Raw genomic sequence first — 17,646 nt, 5'->3', positions numbered from 1 at the left:
TTCATAAAAAATAGACACGCCACAGATAATGTCTGCAGACTTTTCAACCTAATCAATATATCACAAGAAAGACAACAGAAAACCATTATCATTTCACTTGACACAGAAAAAGCTTTTGATTAGGTAAATTGGTCATTTTTTATTTAATACACTTCACAAATTTGGTTTTGGAGAATCATTCATTCACTGGATTAAAATACTGTACACATCACCCAGGGCCACCATCACCACTAACGGAATAACTTCACAGAGTTGTACACTACATCAGCACACCGGACAGGGATGCCCCCTCTCGCCTTCCCTCTTTGCCATTTTCATTTAACCTCTCGCAGCAGCAATACGACAAAACAGCACAATCAAAGGAATTCAGGTAGCCAACGTACAACACAAAATTAGTTTATATGCAGATGATCTATTACTTTATTTACAGAATCCACAAGTATCACTTAGAGAAACGTTCAAAATCATCAACAAATTCTCCCTTTTCTCACATTACAGTATCAACTGGAACAAGTCTATTTTACTACCCCTTTCCGATGATGCTTGGGATTCTGGAGCCCAGGACCCTTCCCTCCACTTTCACACAGGCAACATCAAGGACCTAGGGATTCAGATTTCCCTCAGGCTGTCGGAGCTTCTTACCCTCAATTACACTACTCTTCTCAGGAAAATTGAAGTCGAATACAAACGCTGGTCTAAACTCCGACTCACACTCATCGGTAAAATAGCTGCAGTCAAAATTAAAACCCTACCCCAGATTAACTACCTATTTTCTATGATCCCCATCATTCCTACAGACAAATGGTTCAAAACTCTCAATTCATTAACAACACAATTCTATTGGAAAAACCAAAAAGCTAGAATAGCACTCACAACTCTACAAAATAAAAAAATACATGGGATGCTTGAGGCACTAATCTTCCAACACTGCTTCCTGGCAAATCAATTACAGTACCTAGTTAAATGGATTAATATACACAAGCACAATTACCCATGGTTGGAATTCGAACGAAACCAATGTACAAATATCTCAATTGCAGACCTCCCCTTCCTCTCACAATCAATCAAGAAATCCAACTTTTGCCAACGCATTACCGTCCACTCACCTCTGACAGCCTGGTGGAAAACTTCCAAATCACAAAATCATCATTAGAAATAAACACGTTCACCCCACTCTGGCACAACCCAGTGTTCATGATACAGAAAAAAACGTTTTATTTCGCCACATGGGCACAAAAAGGAATCACACATCTTCACCACCTTTTTGAGAACAACCATTTCATGTTATTTAACACATTCACACAGAAATATGTGGTTGGGAGAGAACAATTCCTTCAATATCAACAACTTAGACTTACAATTAAAGATAAAACCGGACTTACCAACAACACATTACAAACTTCTAAGCTTATAGAAGAACTTATGAAAATCAATAACTTCAAAGAATTAACCTCCCAGCTATATACAATGATTGCCAATTTAAATACCAAAAAAATAACACTCCCAACAGCCAAATGGGACTGATTACATTTACATTTACATTTAGGGCATTTAGCAGACGCTTTTATCCAAAGCGACTTACAATAAGTGCATTTGTTACAATAAGTACATTTGTCATAAGAAGTGAAACAATATATCACTGTCGGTACAGTAAAGATGTTCATAGAACCAAGTGCAAGTATTACAATCGCTAGGCTAACCCATTCCCCGTGTAAAGCAATGATAGCAGCTACTGTAGATGCTACACAATTAAGTACCTTGAATAAGTGCAATGTACAAGTGCCAGGACGTACAACATTCAATGGTGGCTGTGCATTGGTTTCTATGCAGAGTCGAGGTGAACTCTGAACAGGTGAGTTTTGAGTCTTTTGCGGAAGCTGGTGAGCGACTCTGCGACAAGCAGCATAACTGATTGTCCAACACTACACCAAGGTTTTTGGCAGTTGGAGAAGGAGATACAGTGATGTTCTCAACAGTGACGAGTAAGTCCATGTGTGGGCAATCTTTCCCTGGTATTAGGAGGAGCTCAGTCTTGTTGAGGTTAAGCCTCAGGTGATGGGCAGTTGTCCAGTTGCTGACTTCTGCCAGACATTCAGATATGCGTGTTGCAATCAGGGCTTTTTCAGATGAGGGAAAAGAGAGGAATAGCTGAGTATCGTCAGCATAGCAGTGATAGGAAAAGCCGTGGGATGTAATTACAGAGCCCAGAGATCTGGTATAGAGGGAGAACAGAAGAGGCCCCAGTACAGAGCCTTGAGGGACACCAGTATCAAGCGTGCAAGGTTTGGACAAGGAGCCATTCCATGTTACCTGATAAGTGCGATTCATCAGGTAGGATGTGAACCAGGAAAGGGCAGATTCAGCTATGCCAAGTTCGGCGAGAGTGGCGAGGAGAATCTGGTGGTTCACAGTGTCAAATGCTGCAGACAGGTCAAGGAGAATAAGAACCGATGAGAGGGACGAGGCTCTGGTTGACGGAGGGACTCAGTCACCGCGAGGAGAGCCGTCTCAGTGGAGTGTGCTTTTTTTGAAGCCTGATTGGTGAGGGTCAAGCAGGTTGTTAGATGAGAGATAGGAGGACAGTTGGTTAGCGACGGCACGTTCCAATGTTTTAGAGAGTAATGAAAGAAGAGATACCGGTCTGTAATTCTGGATGTCAGTGGTATCAAGGGTTGGTTTTTTGAGGAGAAGCTTTATTCTGGCAGTCTTGAAAGACGTTGGAACAATGCCAGAAGTGAGGGAGGAGTTAATAAGTGCGGTGAGAAATGGCAGGATGTCATTTGACACAGCCTGGAGGAGGGAGGAAGGGATAGTGTCAAGGGGGCAGGTGGTGGCATGGTTAGATGTTATAATTCTGTTGACCTCGTCTGAGGTGAGAGGGATGAATTGGGTAAAGACAGAGGTGGGGGTGGGGGGAGGGAGGATGGTGGCAGTGATAAAAGAGGAGATAATGTCCTTTACTTTCTGGGTAAAGTAGGTAACAAAGTCATCAGCAGTGAGGCAGGAAGGAGGAGGAGGGGAGGGAGGTTTGAGGAGGGAAGGAAAACAGTTTCCTGGGGTTTGAGGCGGAGGAGTTAATTTTGGTCCGGTAGAAGGCAGATTTGGCTGTTGACACAGTGGAGGTGAAATCAGAGAGAAGAAAGAGATAGTGAGATAGATCATTAGGACAGTCTGATCTCTTCCATTTCCTCTCAGCTGCCCATAACTCTGCTCTATAGGTCCGCAGAGATTCAGACAGCCAAGGAGGGGGGGGTGAAGATCGCGCTGGTCTGGAGTGGAAGGGACAGAGGGAGTCCAAAGAGGAGGAGAGGGAGGATAGCAGAGTGTCAGAGGATTCCTCTGTGGATAGGTGAGAGAATTGTTCAATAGAAGGTAGTGAAGACAGAACAGTTGAGGCAAACGTAGAGGGAGAGAGAGTTTTGAGGTTGCGGCGGGTGGTGACAATGTGGGGACTAGAGAGGAGTGGGGGAGAGGACTTTAAGGGGAGAGAAAAAACAACAAAGTGATGGTCAGACACGGGGAGTGGGGTAACAGAGAGAGCAGAGGTGCCACAGGACCTTGTGAATATCAGGTCAAGCTGGTTCCCGGCCCTGTGTGTGGGAGGAGAAGGGGATAGTGTTAAGTCAAAGGTGGCAAAATAGTTGGTTAATTCCGGTGAGTGCAACTTCTCTGGCAGGATGTTAAAGTCGCCAAGTATAACGAGTGGTGTGCCATTCTCAGGAAAGCAGCTGAGAAGGGCATCCATTTCGTCATAGAATTCACGAAGGGGACCAGGGGGACGGTAGATTACCACAATGAAGAGATTAATAGGAAGGGTGACAGTGACAGCGTGGAGTTCAAATGCAGATCTGGCCAAGTGTTCTAAGTGGGAAACTGATCTGGCCTTCTCGCCCAACCCTGATTACTGGGAACAAATCTGTGAAAATACATTTACCATGACCGATAACACAAACCTGCAGCTTATACAATATAAAGTCATTCACAGAACTCACATCACCCAAAGTAAAATGTTCAAAATGGGCCTAGCCAACACAGTTATCTGTTCACAATAAATTTTAGGTAGCAGAGACGCCTATTTGCACTCCATATGGCTCTGTCAACCGTTTCGATCTTTCTGGATCACAGTCAATGAGACTCTATCCACGATCCTGAGCTACAGAATCCCTTCATCCCCTACACTATGTCTCCTTGGGGACATTTCCGAAATCCACATCCCGCAAAAACATAGGAATCCGTGGCTTATCTCCCTAGTTGTTGCTAAAAAGGTAGTCCTCCAAAAAATCAAAGAAATCTTGCCACATCAATAACTGGACAAATCTAATCTCAGAATACATCTCACTGGAAAAATACAATGCACACAGAAAGAAGCAAATATCAACCTTTGAAGACACCTGGTCCTCATTTTTAACGTTTATAAATTAAACAAAAACATAACTACAAGCCGTATATATTACCACCTGCATACCCCCCTCTTCTGTTATGTAAAGCTTATTTATTTATATTTCCCCTTTTATTTTTCTCTTCCTCTTCCTTTTCCTCTACCACTTTACACATAGGCACACACCTTCCACACTCACGCATAACATGACCAACCCGTTTCTACACCCTAACAGTGACCACTTAATGTGAAGCACAGATCACTCCACCCAATCTTTAATACCATCGCAGTGTGTTTGTCAATTGTCTTGTCCAGTCACGTTTTGTCAGTTCTGATGTCATCCTGTATCGTTTCCCTCTGTCGTCTGTTGTCTGTCTCTCACCTTTTCGCTTTGTATGTGTTATGTGTTACACTTTATCGTGGGGCTATAATCCCCCCTCCCCTTATATGGATTCAGGACCTTACTAAAACAGAGTGAATTGTTATGGTAGGAAAAAAGTAAATGCAATGTATTTAGATTTGAATGTAACATATTGTGTATGCTATATATGTGTGTATATATATATATATATATTGCTTCATTAAATTTAAAGAAGCCCTCTGAAGAGGAGGGGGTGGTGGCGGGATAAAAAAAAAAGAAAAAAAAAGAAATAATATATATATAAAGATGTATTCAATATTGTTTCGGCGCTTTGAGCGTATTTTTTGTTTTCAGGGAAATATCTGGTTTGATAGTTCTGTTCTAGGACCCTGGATTGTTAGCTGAGCATTATCGAAATATAATACACACCCTTAGGATGTTATTGGCGAATCAGGATCAAGTATGCAATAACACTGCGGTAAAAATATGTACAATATCTCAGTGTTTTCATGAGCCACTTATATTTTTGGATCAGCATATCAGCATATCAGCATATTTCGATTATTTTTATACATACTCATTTGTAAATAATGCATTACTTGTGTGTGATATTTGTAACTTATTTTGCATTATCTTAACTAAAGGAATCACCGGATATTTGTAACTTTTGTGTGTGTATACGTGCAGTTGTGTAGTTGCGTGTAGTGAGTGTTTGTGTGTGCGTTCAAGTATCTATCAAGTTATTGACCTTTGTGGCCTATGACCTTTTATAGGTCCCTATTTGAGGAAATCGCCCATCATCATGGACAAGCCGGACATGGTTCACGTGGTGGAGAACCAGTCAGTGAGCATCACAATCACCCTGAACCACGTTCACGCCGTGGTCACCTGGAAGAGGTGGGTGTCACTGGTTGGTGGTTATAATGTCAGAACACTGTCTTTAATTATGCATATAATGTATTTGATAAATTCCTAATTTTTGGTTGTCACAGCAGAAAGTACACTATAAGCTAATCTTAATTGAATAGATATTAGTATTTCTGTAAATCCAAAAACAACAGATCTATAGAAACTGAACATTTTTTAAAGTTAAGGGAGACATTTTATAAGTTACTATATCTGTAACTGTAAGCAAAAAGGTTTCCTTACCTCAATAATTAAGTCAACTTTGTCTTACTTTGCTAAGAATACGATACAATTGAAAAACCCTGAGATCATAATTCTACGTGAAGCTACGCTACATCCCTGCACTGGGCTAGGCTAATATCTCCCTAGGCCCGTCCATGACCAGGGTATTTATTTTCTGGCTCCCCCAGGAGAGGGGTCGCGCTGGTGCACAAACCCGGGGTGTATGAGATGAGCATGCCGGACGATGACCAGCACACCTTGAAGCTGCAGCGGGTTCGGAGCTTAGACGTGGGAGCGCTGGTCGTCATGGCGAACAACCAGTTTGGCAGCGACCTATGCACCATACAGCTGGCCCTGGCAGGTAACTGGCCTAGCTACGTGAAGTCGGTTTGATGAAAACGAAAACCCCAAATCCAACCAACATACCTCTGTCTGTGTTCATTCTCTGTGTTTCTTCCTTGGTCATTAGAGTGCAAAACCTGAAATAAACAAACGGATTTATCCACTATACACCTGGCAAACAGATTGTCAAGAAAATGTCAAATGTTTCTTAATATACATCTCAAAGTCAGCTAAGGAATGATCTCAGTCTTGAAATGATTCAGGATTGTCTCTTGATAAAGCTGGGATTAGGCCATTGATAAAGTCTCAAACTCTAAGTGTGAAACACTAGCTTAAAATGGATAAATGAAAAATGTGATGTTTATAGAACTGGGGTGAGCAGGTGACCCACTTTATGCTGGACTCTCCATCTTTATCCACTGTCCCCCGTCTCACGTATTGAGACGTTGTCCCGCATTTTAATTGGCTCTAGTATTCAAAAGTTGAACACTCCAGGGCAGATCTTTTACTAAAATCAGGCTTTTATCCTATGGCTGTGAGGAAGGCAGGGAAGGCTGTCATCACAGGGCTGGGTTTGATGTCAATCAAACTGTGTACATGTGGGTCAACTGCAGGTGAACTTGTCACCGTCTGTGGTGCCTGCTATGCTACGCCCAACTTGGGTGTAGCATAGCAAAATTGTGACTCATGCACAAGCTGTGCAGATTTAGGTGGAATATGATGCAAATCTCCACAAAGAAAAGGTAAAGGTAGGTACAAAAAAACTGGGAAACTACTTATAACTGGGTGAAGCTGGTGCAAGCCAATTCTCAAAGGTTTTCTTTGTTTTAGTTTGTCAAAAGATGATGTGAGAATGTAAATTCTTTAAGTTAGAAAGACGTATCAGACCTTGAGACTACCGTTCAGCATTGGCACCCTGTCCCACACAAACACAAGCTTTGTCCCACCTTTGGTTTGGTGGACTAGTCAGCCTACGTAGCAATGTGTATCCAGATAAAATCGCCCTCCTCTTCCTCCTCTAGCACCACCCAAGTTTGAGTCCATCATGGAGGACCTGGACGTGGACGCCGGGGCGACCTCCCGCCTGGCCGTGGTGGTGGAGGGGAAACCCGACCCCGACATCCTGTGGTACAAGGTACCATATCTCAGTACTTTTTCTCTTTGTTCACATTTTCATTTATATACTCTAATAAACTGTGAAGTACTGGTACTGGGCCACTTTATTATTCATATGTTTTATATTGTTTGCCCTGTTTGTTCTGTTTGTCTTTACTTTAGCATTTACTTCAGCAATCATTATTGTATTGTATCTTATCCTGTGTTTTCCACTGTTGCTGGACTGTTGTAACAAAGGAATTTCCCCTCCAGGGGATTTTTAAAGTGTTATCTTATCTTATCTCATCCCAGAGCCTTGATTGAAAAAACGAAGAAGATCTCGGAAAAATTATAATATTTTCCCGCCGAATTGTTAATCTTGACCACTGATTGGTTGGTTGCAGGACGAGGCCCGCCTCTCAGAGAGCAGCCATTGCACGTTCGTCTACGATGATCCAGAGTACTCTCTGGTGGTGCTGAACGCCCGTCCGGAAGACTCAGGCGTGTATACCTGTACCGCCAAGAATCTGGCGGGGGCCGTCTCCTGCAAGGCTGAGGTCACCGTCCATGCAGGTGAGGAATCCTCTGACACTAATTGTTGTCTTGAATACGCCACTGTCATGGGCATACTGATGGCCATGAATGCATCACCAGCGCTATGAAAGCACCACCAGCGCTATGAACCTACCACCACTTCCATGAACCAACCACAATGCCCCTATTAACCCACAACTACAGCTATGAATGCAACACTCCCACTATAAACGCAACACTACCGCTATGAATGCAACACTACAGCTATGAACGCAACACTACAGCTATGAACGCAAAACTACCATTATGAGTGCACGACTACAGCTATGTCTGCAACACTACTGTCCTGAACTCATCACCACTGTCAAGAACACATGAGGAACTGATCCGAGGAAGGATGTCTATCCAAAACCTATATCCCCCCAGCCATTGTTTATTTTTATATTCATAATACTGGTTCCAGTGGATAGGCTTGAAGAAACCTCTTTTGCTTCATTTCATACAGCTCTCGACAGCTCTCGAAAATTACATTGCCATTAACAAAGTTTATGTTGGAAAAAGGGGGCCGTGGAAAGTTTGGCTGCGTTTTATATACATTATACACATTATATACATTCCCCTTTCTCAGGCGCTCTGTGCGCAGAGTTGATAGTTTCTATTTTAAACCCTCCGCAGTTTTCTAAATGTCCCCCCCCAGCCAACTGAAATGTTAGTGGTCCACCCGCTCGCTGAGCTGTCAGTGAAATAAAGGAACCGCTTTTGTTGCCTGAGGATGTGACCATAAATGGTCGTTCCTCTCTGGACCGGGAGAAGCTGTTGTGTTAGGGTCTAGATGGCCCATATTGCTGACACAGGACAGGCGTCCTGAAACTCCAGGGAAACCATCTATCACTAATGGACTTTCTCTCTCTCTCTCACACACACACACACACACACACACACACACACACACACACACACACACACACACACACACACACACCACCTTGATAGACACATAAACAAAGACAGATGCTCACCGTGCATATGTGTGTTTGTGTGCGTGCGTGCGACTATGTATGTTTGTGCATGTGTTTGTGTGCGTAGAGAGGAAGCAGGCTGTGGCTCCGGCAGAAGATGAAGGCAGCATCCTAAGGAAGATGAGACGCCTTACTGACTACTACCATGTCCACAAGGAGATCGGAAGGTACACGCAAATGTCCCTTTGTGTTTGACGTGTGAATCTGTGTGGTTGCCAAATCGACACTCTCTAGCCTACCCACAACCCACCTCGGTGGCTTTACTGGGCTCCTCCGAGGACCAGGACACAGTGTGATGATGTTTAAACCGGTTTATTGCAGAGTTTACCGGAGTACACCGACACACAGCGCAGGTGTTGAATGCTGCCATGTCATAGTTCTCCTGAGTGTGTGAGGTGACGGCTCATTTAACTTGTGCGCACTGATTGCTCAATGCACCACAGGTGTGCGGCCTCACGAGCCCCAGTGTCCAATCAGTGTGATCGGGGCCAGGTGAGGCTGCTACAACCAGCTGCGCTAAATGGACTGCATTTATACAGCGCTTTTCTAAACAGTGGCCACTCAATGGGCTTTACAATATTTCCTCACAATCAACCATTCATGCCCACATTTACACACCGACGGCAGTTTCAACCATGCAAGGCGACAGACAGTTTTTTGGGAATAGTCAGGCCGACACTCGGCTAGGAGGGGCCGGGGATCAAACTAGCAACCTTCCGGTTACCAGCCTACCCACTCCACCTCCTGAGCCACTTGCCGCCCCATCCACACACACTCCACCCCGTCACTCTCCACCAACCGATCATCTCTCCTCCTCCTCCACAGGGGGGCGTTCTCGTACGTGAAGAGGGTGACGCAGAAGACGAAGAACAACGGGAAGCCAGCGGAGTTTGCCGCCAAGTTTGTGTCGTCCCGGGGGAAGCGGAAAGCAGCAGCACTGGGCGAGATGGCACTGCTGTCAGAGCTGGATCACCAGAGGATCGCCTTCCTCCATGACGCCTTCGAGAAGAAAAACACGCTGGTGCTGGTGATGGAGCTGTATCCTTCTTTAGCCTCGTTTGTTGCTTAGGTTTGAATCATCTGTTTATGTTTTGTATTATTTTAGTATTTTTGGTATTTTCAATAATCTTTTATATAATGTCTATTTTGTATATTTGTTTACATTTGATATATATATATATATATATATATATATATATATATATATATATATATATATATATATATATATATATTAGATTAGATTTTATTAATATTTCAGAATATTCAAATTGTTATAAATTGACTATTTTTGGGTTATTTTTTCTTTTTTTACATATTCTTTTTGTAACATATACATTTCCACCAAAGGTAGCATTAGGCTGTAAGAAAACAAAATAGTTTATATTTTCTAGTTTCTATGTTTAGGAGGTTAATCCTACATTCAGAGCCCCGAGCTCTGTCTCACCAAGTGGGAAAAGAAACCCGGGCAGCATTCAGCCTTTCAGAACAACAAAAATCAATTAATTTAAATAAAGAATCAGTCTTTCAAAAGGACCTGGGGGGTATTCCATCAACCAAGCTAAAGGCAAAGCCGGGCTTATTTCACTTAGCCTCGCTACTTTATGCTAGAGTTGCGTTACATCAATGTAACTCTAGGGGAATTGAATAAGGGAATCTCCGCTAAGTAACCATGGCAATTTATCCGACCAAATGAACCTGGTCGGTACCAGGCTAACTGTCAGGCTTACTTGAGCAGTGTTTCAGAGAAGTCCTATCGGTCGGAAACAAGTGTACCGTCAGAAGATTCTCGCGGTTTTGTCATAAGTGTACATATATGAAGTACAAACAGCGTATATTTTCACTAAGGGTCTAAGATTAAATGATGCAAATAAAATAATGAAAAGAATTGCTATCTATTGTTACCGTGGATATTTTCTAAACACATTTTTAGACAAATGTATCTATTCTATCAAAATTGGGGCTCAGCAGTTTGGTGAGTGGTCTAGCATCTACTCTATAGCACGGGCGACCTGAGTTCGTGTCCTGGGGAGGTCATTGAATTCTTGTCGTTGGCTTATTTTTGTAATTTCCTTTATATCAGAGAAATTAGGCCTAACAATTTACTTTTTATATAATAAATGTCTTACAATATCCCTAGAACCCAAATATAACTTGCAAAATCCCATGGTAAAGTTAATATTAATGTTACTGATAATTCTTTGTCACAATGACAAAGACAATGCTGCATGGGAAATTGCAGCCACATAAATTCCATTCAGGTAAGTTACACGGCAGGCAGCCAAGACGACTTATGTTGAGAAAAATACTATGGTCAGTCAATTTAGAATAGGCCTATTCAAAGCAATGGAAAATAAATAGCATGAAAACTTTTTCGGTATCTCCAGCAATCCTTCCTAATTTACTAAGTAGGTGGGGATGAACCCCGGACGACTGGTTGCAAGCCCGACACGTTACCTCAAGACTATCTCCCTGATTCCTAACCTGCAGTCAATAATACATTAAAATATGTTACGCTTAATACTACTTATTCATTTAAAAGATCTGCGATTTTATTGCCAGGCGGCCTCCTTGCTTTTATTAATGGTTACGGTGTTCCCTTTTTGAGTTATTATATGCTTGTACTCCTCATAGACCTCCACAAGCAGCTTCTGTTCGCCGCTGGAAATGTTCCCACTCGGTCCTTTTCGTACATTTGAACTATAGGACATGGAACTATATTTTTGTGCTTATTTCGAACTTGAACCCATATTTTCAAGGCCTTGCTGGCACCACTTCTTTGGGGGTAATAGCCATGATGATAGACCGGCAAGATTTGAACCCCGGTCGCTGGCGTTCGGGTCTTATACTAATCCACTCCGCCACTGCCGCTACCTTTCAGCGAGTGAAAACATGCGATACATTTCTTCCAATTATAGAATAAGGCAGGTTGGAAATTACGATCATTCTATTGGGATTAATTCTGCGAACAATTCTGCATTTTGCATAGTTATTTTATAAACAACATGCAGAATCTTTTCACTTAGACGCATTTATACAGACTGCTTGATCTATCCAGTTTGTAAAGGTGAGTAAAATTACGCGATAAACGCCCATTTCACGTGAACGCGCATTGAACCTAAAGTGGAAAACCTTGCTCGACTAATCGAATCCTAAGTGAGCTTCGTAGTACCATTTAACTCTGATCGCGAGTTGCGTCTCTGTCGATCCAGGCTTTCCCAAGATAGCCTTCAGCGAGGTTCGTAGTAGGGCACTGGTGCTTTGAGTATCAAGTTGAGAGAATAACATGAGACACTGAAATGAATGCAGGCGTTAATAGTAGACATTCAAAAACATCATACAAATGAAATAGAAATAGGAAAAAAAGAATACCATAAAATATAAGAAATACTATAAAGTGAGCAAGCGGATAGTTAATAAAAAAGAACAGCATACATCATAACACTGAATTAGTTAAATGAGAAGCAAAATAACAACAAGGCTTGGAAAGGAATATGATTCTAAATGAAAGGTGCCAACATTTTTGTTATATACTGCCTGCGAGTGGCTTCGTAATATTGACGTTTGGGACGTTTTAGCTTTCATCATAAGCATCTTCCAGTAAGCGAGGCAGACAATTAAAGTGAGCGATCGATAGAGCAGAACTGCTGTATGACCAGATTTCCAGGACACCCGACCAGTCCAGTAGTCCAAGTGGACCTCATCCTTTATGTGTTTAAAGATTACATAAATTCAATTCTTGAATTCTATTAAATCCTTTTTATACAGACACAATCACTTTATAACTACACTCAACAATAAATAAATGAAGTACTTAATAATTATAATAATGGATCATTAAATATTCCAAGCCCTTTGAGATCATAGCTGTGTGAAAGGATTATACAGACTTGGCTGGACTGAAGTTGTGTACTGTATACTCATATATTCGCACTGTATTTGTATATTTGTTCTGTCTGTGTTTATGTGTCAGTTATCGTAAGGCATCTCACCATGTTCCACCTACAAAGAGATGCATGCTGGGATACGTAGTGCGATAGGAGGACGCAGGGGTGCTCTAAAAGCCCACCACTAAAAACACTTAAATGTCAGGTTTGACTCCCATGGGAGTGGTAGTAGAAGCAGTAGCAGCTACTTTTCGCTGAGGAAATAAGACACAGTGCTGTGTTTGACTCAACCGAACACAAAAGCCTTCGTCAGGATTCACCGCCAGGGAGCGGGCCTGGTCTAGTGTTGGGGTTTCACACCGAGAGGTTCTGGGTTTGAACTCCACTGCTTGCACAACTGGCCTGGTTCTAACTGACAGAGAATATAGTCTGCTATGAATCTGGATTCTAGTTCCCCACTGTGGTGAATCAGCTAGGAGACAACACCAGCCAACAAGCAGCACAGCCAAGCTGTTGACTAAACCAAGATGTCCTCTTCCTCCCAAGAACGAAATACTCATTCACAAATATTTCTAAATCCCTCTTGTTAAACTAATCTGAATCTCTGTTTTTAAGGGCGTTTGTGATGTCTGCGCCATATGTCTGTAGGCTTGGTAAAACATAGAAACAATACACACATGTTTCATAATCTCTGACTAGTTAGACTAATCCAACTATTCTTGAGGGTAAAATGTAGTCCAAAACCGAAAAATGTAATCACAACATCCAATCTAATAACATCTGTTAACATCCAATCTGTTAAAAATATTAACATCAATCTCCCCTCAAGGCCCGACATCCTAACATCTGTCTGTAGCCTGTCTGTAACACAGTGATGAGGATTCACAGTTAACCCACCCACGTACTACCACACCACACCCAGCTCACTGCTGGTGAAACAGGGACGGCTTCTGCCTCCAAGGAACAGCAGATAGAAGACGTCTGTTTGGTTATCCCTGACGTGTCCCACTGCCTCTGGAGGCGGCAGGGGAACCAACCAGAGCTCTGACTCATCCCAGATCTGTGGAATTAGAGGGGGAGAAAGAGAGGGAGGGAGAGAGAGACATCAAAAGGGAGGGAGAGGGGAGGGAGGAAGAGACATCAAAGGGGAGGGGGAAGGAGAGGGAGAGAGAAAGAAAGAGGGAGAGAGAGAGATAGATGGGGAGCGAGAGGAAGGAAGAGAGAAAGAGGGAGATAGATGGGGAGAGAGAGGGAGAGTGAGAGGAGGGAGGGAGAGAGAGATAGATAGATAGATAGATGGGGAGAGAGAGAGAGAAAGAGAGAGGTGTGTGGGCGAATCCTCCTCCTCCTGTGTTTAATTCATAGCCTCAGGAGGGGAGAGAGGGGAAGGAGGGTAGGGATGGTGGGGGGGGGGGGTCGCCCACGCCACAATGCTGAGTCACGTGGCCTGAAATATTTCCCAAAATGTTTTTTTCCTAAACTGGTTTCTTTTGCCACTAAAAGATGTCATGAAGAACTCGTGGACAGGCTGGCCCGGAAGACCACGGTCACTGAGTCGGAGGTCAGTGTTGAAATGTTTGTGGGACCCCCCTGGTTACCCCGGTTACCCCTGGGGTCCACCATACTCATGGCAAACACGTCACCGGTACACTGTGTAAGACTGGGGGATACATTGAAAAGCACTCTATATTAAAATCAATGAGTTATCATAATTTATAATTATTAGAATTAACAAACCTAAAGATACTGGGTTCAATCCCCAATGTCCGCCCCCTAACCTGAATCCCCCTAGAGCAAGATGCCCCCTGACCCGAAGTACGATAACTAAGTACGACATACAATAAGTGCTTAAATTCAGTGCCAGGATGTACAACATACATCCTGGCGAGCTTTGAAGAAAAGTGTCTGCTACGATGCATTTATTTAATTTAAAACAATTGTGTTTTTGTTTCCCTGCAGATCCGTTCCAGTGTGCGGCAGATCCTGGAAGGCCTGGGCTATCTGCACCAGAAAGACATCGCTCACCTGGACATGAAGGTGCACTCATTACCACAGACTCATGGGCAGAAGACTTTATGTTACGTAACCGGTAGCAGCCCTTGTGCAAAGCTCCCCTAACGCTAACTCCCTTTGGATAGCAGCGTCTGCTCGATGACTAAATAGTAATAAAAAGTAAACTGTCAAACAGTATTCCTATGGAACCTAATTATATCTTTATTCGGGGTCTCAGCTGAATACTAACACCGGAAAATGCTTATTAGGTATATAAAATACAACCGATAAAATAAAGTAGCTACACTCGAGCTACATTAATACTTTCCAGAGACATAAACCGCATCACACTTCTGCACCATTTTTGACAGGAAAAATGTACTAATAAAATCAAATAAATAAAAAAACTAAATAAAACAAAAAAATAACTTATTTCTGTATGTTCACTTTCTCCCACAGCCAGAGAACATCGTGATGGCCGCGCCGGGCAGCGAGCAGATCCGAATCGTGGACTTCGGCAGCGCGCTGAAACTAAAGTCTCCCGGACAGCACTACTGCCGATACGGAACGCCCGAATACATTGCCCCGGAGATCGTCAACCAAACCCCCGTCTCCACAGCAACAGACATATGGTGAGCTGCCACCTGTGCGCGCCTGCTCAGAGCGGTTGGCCCCGCGGCTTTAAGAACATGACCACCACAGACACATCAAACATGACCTTTAATGTGCTGTTATCCTGCTCTCTATAATGGTTTATCATGTCCCCCGTTTTGCCTCTCTTTCTCTGTCTCTCTACCCTTCCTCTCTCTCTCCAACCCCTCTTTGTCATCCCCCTTTCTCTTTCTTTCTCACTGTGTCCATTTCTCTCCCTCTTCCTTGGTCTTTCTCTCACTCTTTCTCTCTTTCGCTATCCCTCTCTTTTTTCATCTATCCCTTTTTCTCCCTCATCTCTTTCTCTCTCTCTCGCATTCTTGCTATCTCTCTCCATCTCCCTCTTTCTCTCGCTCTGTCTCTCTGTCTCTCTCTCTCTCTCTCTCTCTCTCTCTTGATCTCTCTCTATCTCTCTAGGCCCGTCGGTGTGATAACCTATCTCTGGTAAGTGGTTTTCATGTTTTATGTATGACCTATACACAAATGTGTCTTAACATATTGTGTATCACCACCCACGTCTGAGATTATTGTTATAAATATTCATTGCTCTTGTCTGTGTCAATTGTATCTTAAGATAAGATTCAACAAGTCTAAGGATATCTTAAAGAAATTAAGAAAATCTGTGAATTTGGGCATCACAGCAGAAGGGCAGTGGGGAAGCAATAATAAGCAATGAGAATAAAATATCAATGAACATTTTAAATAAGAAAGAGAATGCAAATCTAATCTTAAAATATATATCCTCATAGATGTATCAAGTGGTAGTAGTGGTACATTTTGGTGTTATTGACCGTTGAGGTAAAACCGATAAAGTGAAATCGGTTTTACCGCTAAAGTGTCCACCACATTCCTGAGAGACGTTCTTGACCAAGCCGTCCGCCAAACAAGGAAACCATCGTATACCAGGTCAGGTTTGACACGAGTCTCATGTTTGCCCCAAGTTTCACGGCCGCCGTGTCGCGTGTGTTTCAGCCTGACGGGTGTGTCGCCGTTTGCCGGCGAGAACGACCGCGCCACCGCACTCAACGTGCGCGGCTACAACGTGGCGTTCGAGGAGGCCATGTTCTCCGGCCTCTGCAAGGAGGCCAAGGGATTTGTCATCAAGCTGCTGGTGGCGGACCGACTGTACGTTCCTCTGCCCTCACACTCGAGTTCAGGAGTGGTTGTGGTGGTTGTTGTCACACCGGGATAAGGAGGATTGTTTTTCAGACTAGAAAAGATTCTATCCTTTTAACATGCTCTGCACATGCAGAGAGTCGCCAAAGAGGAAATGTCAATAAAAGAAGGAAGTAAGCGTACTGTCAGAAAGACAGCCCTCTGGAGCCCAATCCCCCTGAAATTATGATTATGATGGTTACTTAAACAAATGTATTTGTTGTTATGTATACCTTAGAAAACACATAGCCTCCAGGGGTCTTGAGTAGAAAGTTAAAGATGTAGGAATTTGAATTACAACAATATATATAATTTTCTAGATTATTTAGATTTGGGAAATAAGATATACACATATTATTATGTAATAGTGCATATGTGCATATCCATGTCCTTCTTTCCCCCTTACAGGCGACCCACCGCAGTGGATTGCCTGCAACATCCTTGGTTTAAGGTACATTATGAGTTTGGGACACAACAGCCAACAACTTTAGGGGAGCCGCTATCTAATATAGAAGGGGACTGCTTCATACCTGTGGTGTGGAACAATCGGCATCACGCCGCGATATTCAGTCTCAATTGCACCGATTTGGAAAAATGGTGTTGATCCGATGTTTTCACTGAAAAGGAGTTGATGATGCAGTTCCGGATTTTTTCAAAACAGGCATATGAAGCGGTTTACTCTCTAATATTAGGAAAAAGCAGAGTGTGGTGGTTCCCCTCTAATCCCACTTTTTGGACCATGCTGTAGATAACTTCTCGATTTTTCTTTCCATTTTTTGCATCACAGTCCTCCAACAACAAAAACATCAACACAACGATGCTGAAACAAGTCATCTCTCGAAGACGCTGGCAGGTAGGACAAACTGGACCAAAACGACATCGCCATGTTTAATATATTGTATGATGGTCAAGCTATTGATGATCAAAAGCAAGCTTTGAGTACTTGCTAGCTAGCCTGGTCCTACCAGACTCTCGTACTTTTCATTTGCACAGAGAGTCTGGCCTCTCTTTATTGACAAACGTTAACTCACTTGAAGACGGGTGTTTGTTGGAGTTTAAAACTATTGGATCTGCCCAGTGCCACTCTGGATCTGCCATAACCAA

The 17,646-nt window shown here is 43.0% G+C and overlaps 1 protein-coding gene across 1 annotated transcript in view; it reads left to right on the top strand.

The window, feature by feature from the left end:
* The window catches only part of spega (striated muscle enriched protein kinase a), a gene marked incomplete at its 5' end in the record, with an annotated part of 90,386 nt that overhangs the window by 48,505 nt on the left and 24,235 nt on the right, over window positions 1-17,646 (top strand). The window contains 13 exons of the mRNA XM_079734247.1: window positions 5,513-5,636; window positions 6,056-6,228; window positions 7,232-7,344; window positions 7,709-7,877; window positions 8,925-9,024; window positions 9,683-9,895; window positions 14,248-14,305; window positions 14,704-14,781; window positions 15,196-15,368; window positions 15,805-15,831; window positions 16,360-16,512; window positions 16,951-16,993; window positions 17,330-17,395. Coding sequence (XP_079590373.1) covers window positions 5,513-5,636; window positions 6,056-6,228; window positions 7,232-7,344; window positions 7,709-7,877; window positions 8,925-9,024; window positions 9,683-9,895; window positions 14,248-14,305; window positions 14,704-14,781; window positions 15,196-15,368; window positions 15,805-15,831; window positions 16,360-16,512; window positions 16,951-16,993; window positions 17,330-17,395 — 1,490 coding nt within the window. The remainder of the gene's footprint in view (window positions 1-5,512; window positions 5,637-6,055; window positions 6,229-7,231; window positions 7,345-7,708; window positions 7,878-8,924; window positions 9,025-9,682; window positions 9,896-14,247; window positions 14,306-14,703; window positions 14,782-15,195; window positions 15,369-15,804; window positions 15,832-16,359; window positions 16,513-16,950; window positions 16,994-17,329; window positions 17,396-17,646) is intronic.

Source organism: Pollachius pollachius (genome assembly GCF_949987615.1).
Source record: "Pollachius pollachius genome assembly, chromosome: 4".
Taxonomy (NCBI): domain Eukaryota; kingdom Metazoa; phylum Chordata; class Actinopteri; order Gadiformes; family Gadidae; genus Pollachius; species Pollachius pollachius.
This window is presented reverse-complemented; position numbering and strand designations above follow the sequence as displayed.